Source organism: Papilio polytes, unplaced genomic scaffold, assembly GCF_000836215.1.
Source record: "Papilio polytes unplaced genomic scaffold, Ppol_1.0 DF822622.1, whole genome shotgun sequence".
Classification (NCBI taxonomy): Eukaryota; Metazoa; Arthropoda; class Insecta; order Lepidoptera; family Papilionidae; genus Papilio; species Papilio polytes.
Window position 1 is genome coordinate 326,196 of NW_013526582.1, and position 2,467 is coordinate 328,662.

At 34.8% G+C, this 2,467-nt stretch overlaps 1 protein-coding gene across 1 annotated transcript in view; it reads left to right on the forward strand.

Moving 5' to 3' along the window:
* Nucleotides 1-640: 640 nt before the first annotated feature.
* LOC106105967 (fibrillin-1-like) overlaps nucleotides 641-2,467 on the forward strand; it is an 11,689-nt gene continuing 9,862 nt past the window's right edge. Inside the window, exons 1-2 of the mRNA XM_013286481.1 lie at nucleotides 641-788; nucleotides 1,614-1,763. Of these exons, the coding sequence (XP_013141935.1) occupies nucleotides 758-788; nucleotides 1,614-1,763 (181 nt within the window). The 5' untranslated portion in view covers nucleotides 641-757. The remainder of the gene's footprint in view (nucleotides 789-1,613; nucleotides 1,764-2,467) is intronic.

The following is a 2,467-nucleotide window of genomic DNA, read 5'->3' on the forward strand; positions in this document are numbered from 1 at the left end:
TATATTTTTTTAATTTCAAGCGGGCGAAATCGCGTGCAACAGCTAGTTTATACTAATATTATAAAGGGGGAAAGATTTATATGTTTGTATGTAATAACTCAAAAACTACTGCGGCGATTTTAAAAATTCTTTCACCGTTAGAAAGATAACTTATCTGTGAGTAACATGGGCTATATTTTTTAATTTCACGCGGGCAAAGTCGCGTGCCGCAGCTAGTCTATACTAATATTATAAAGGAGAAAGATTTATATGTTTGTATGTAATAACTCAAAAACTACTGGGTCGATTTCAAAAATTCTTTCACCATTAAAAAACTACGTTATCAGTGAATAACATAGGCATTTTTTTTTAATTTGCCAGTGGACGAAGTTTTGAACAATATCACCAGATCACTAACATCCCCACCGAGCTGAAACCGACCCTAAGTTAAGGGTGATCAACAAGCAATAGCTGGTTTTTAAATAACTTTTATCATCGTAACTAGATTGTTTTCGAAGACTTTTTGATACTGAAACAATTTCCGATATCATTTGTTTTTTGTTAATTATAAAGTAACTTTTTCTGTGCTATTTTCTTATTTGCCGACTCTACACATTCAAAGCTCTATACCTAAATATCGATTTTTAATCTATAGTGATAATTACGCCTGTCTACATTATTGTATAGTGATGTCGCGATACTTGCACGTGCTAGATTAACAGAAATGGTATTTTAAAATCACGTAAAATTTTCAATATTACTAAGATATTATTAAATTATGGATTCTTGGATTATTATATCAGTCCTTGGTGAGTAATGTGTTATTTTAATTTGAAACGAAATATATTTAATTGCTAGGTTGCCTGCGACATTGTCCACGCAATCTTACTAGTATTATAAACGCGAAAGTTTAGATGGATGGATGTTTGTTAGAATTTGCAGCCTAAACGGCTGAACGGATCTTGATGAAATTTGGTATAGATGTAGAGGGTAGTCTGGAAGAACACTTTTGATTTTTTTTTTTTAACTCTTAAAGCTAGTATTAAGATAAAAAAAAGTTGTCTATAATATGGCCGTCTATGTCAGCTACCCTTTAGTGAAACTCAGGTCGAAATCGACCCATCTGGAATTTATCTTTTGAACAAACCGAAACTTCAATTTTATTATATGTATAGAAATATATTAACGGGTGCACATCTTTGTAATCGCACAACTGTTCTGTAACTAAAACAAGACTAAACAGTTGTGCGATAGTTCAGTCAATGGTGTAAATATGTCTTGTCACTCAGTGATAGTATAGCTTTCTAATGGTGAAAGAATTTTTGAAATCGTCCCAGTAGTTTTTGAGTTATTTCAATACTTACAAAAATGCAAATCTTCCCGCTTTATAGTATTAGTACTAGCTTTCGCCCGCGACTGTCCTCGTGGAATTAAAAAAAGTGAGTAGCCTATGTGTTCTTCCAGACTATCCTCCACATCTATGCTAAATTTCATCGAGATTCGTTTAGCAGTTTAGGCTACAAACTCTAACAAACATCCATCCATCTAAACTTTCGCATTTATGATATTAGTAAGAAGTAAGAAAGATAAGCCCGCTGTTTTGTTTCTATAGCTTTTCAACCTTCCGTTTGCAGGATTGTTCCTGCAAAGCAGTGTATCAGCGATCTGGTCGTGTAGAGAAGATAGAGAATGTGCCAGTCTGGTCGGCAGCGTCTGCAGAGAAGGATCCTGCTTATGTCCTCCAGGACAGCAGTCAGTGCTCGGTGGTACAGTCTGTGCTGATTGTAAGTCATCTAGAAAACAAGACATTTTTTATAACATACTTGCTTTCGCCCGCGACTCCGTCCGCGTGGAAAAAAAAACTAAAGAGAACAGCCTATGTGTTCTTCCAGACTATCCTCTACGTCTATACCAAATTTCATCGAGATCCGTTCAGCCGTTTAGGCTACAAACTCTAACAAACATCCATCAAATGATCAGTCAATCCAAAAAATCAAACTTTCGCATTTATAATATTAGTAAGATTTTACAATATTACCAACTCAACAGTTTGTAAGACAAGCCAATTTCTTGTTACGTAACGTAATAGTTAAGTACAAATCATTGAAAAACAAAGCCAAGTTCAATGCCAATCGTTAACGTTTTAGACGAATGTTACATGAAACAAAACCAATCATTTAAAGAGACAATGCAACTTAATAAGAATTTTTATTTATAAACTTTTGAATTATCTTATAAGTTATGAATAGTTTGGATAGTTATTAAATTTTTTTATCAACGTGGCAAACGAGCAAGCGGTCATCTGAAACCGCTATAAAGCTAGAGCGACCGCTGCTATTGCAGATGCGTTGCCTACCATTAATCGTCAGAGGACATGACGAACATAAATAGGATATTTCTCCTTCCTATGGGTCTCCTCCATCATCAAATCCACTTTTCTTTCCCATCGTTTCCTCTTAAAAAAGGGTGGTAAGGGAAAGGGGCTAAA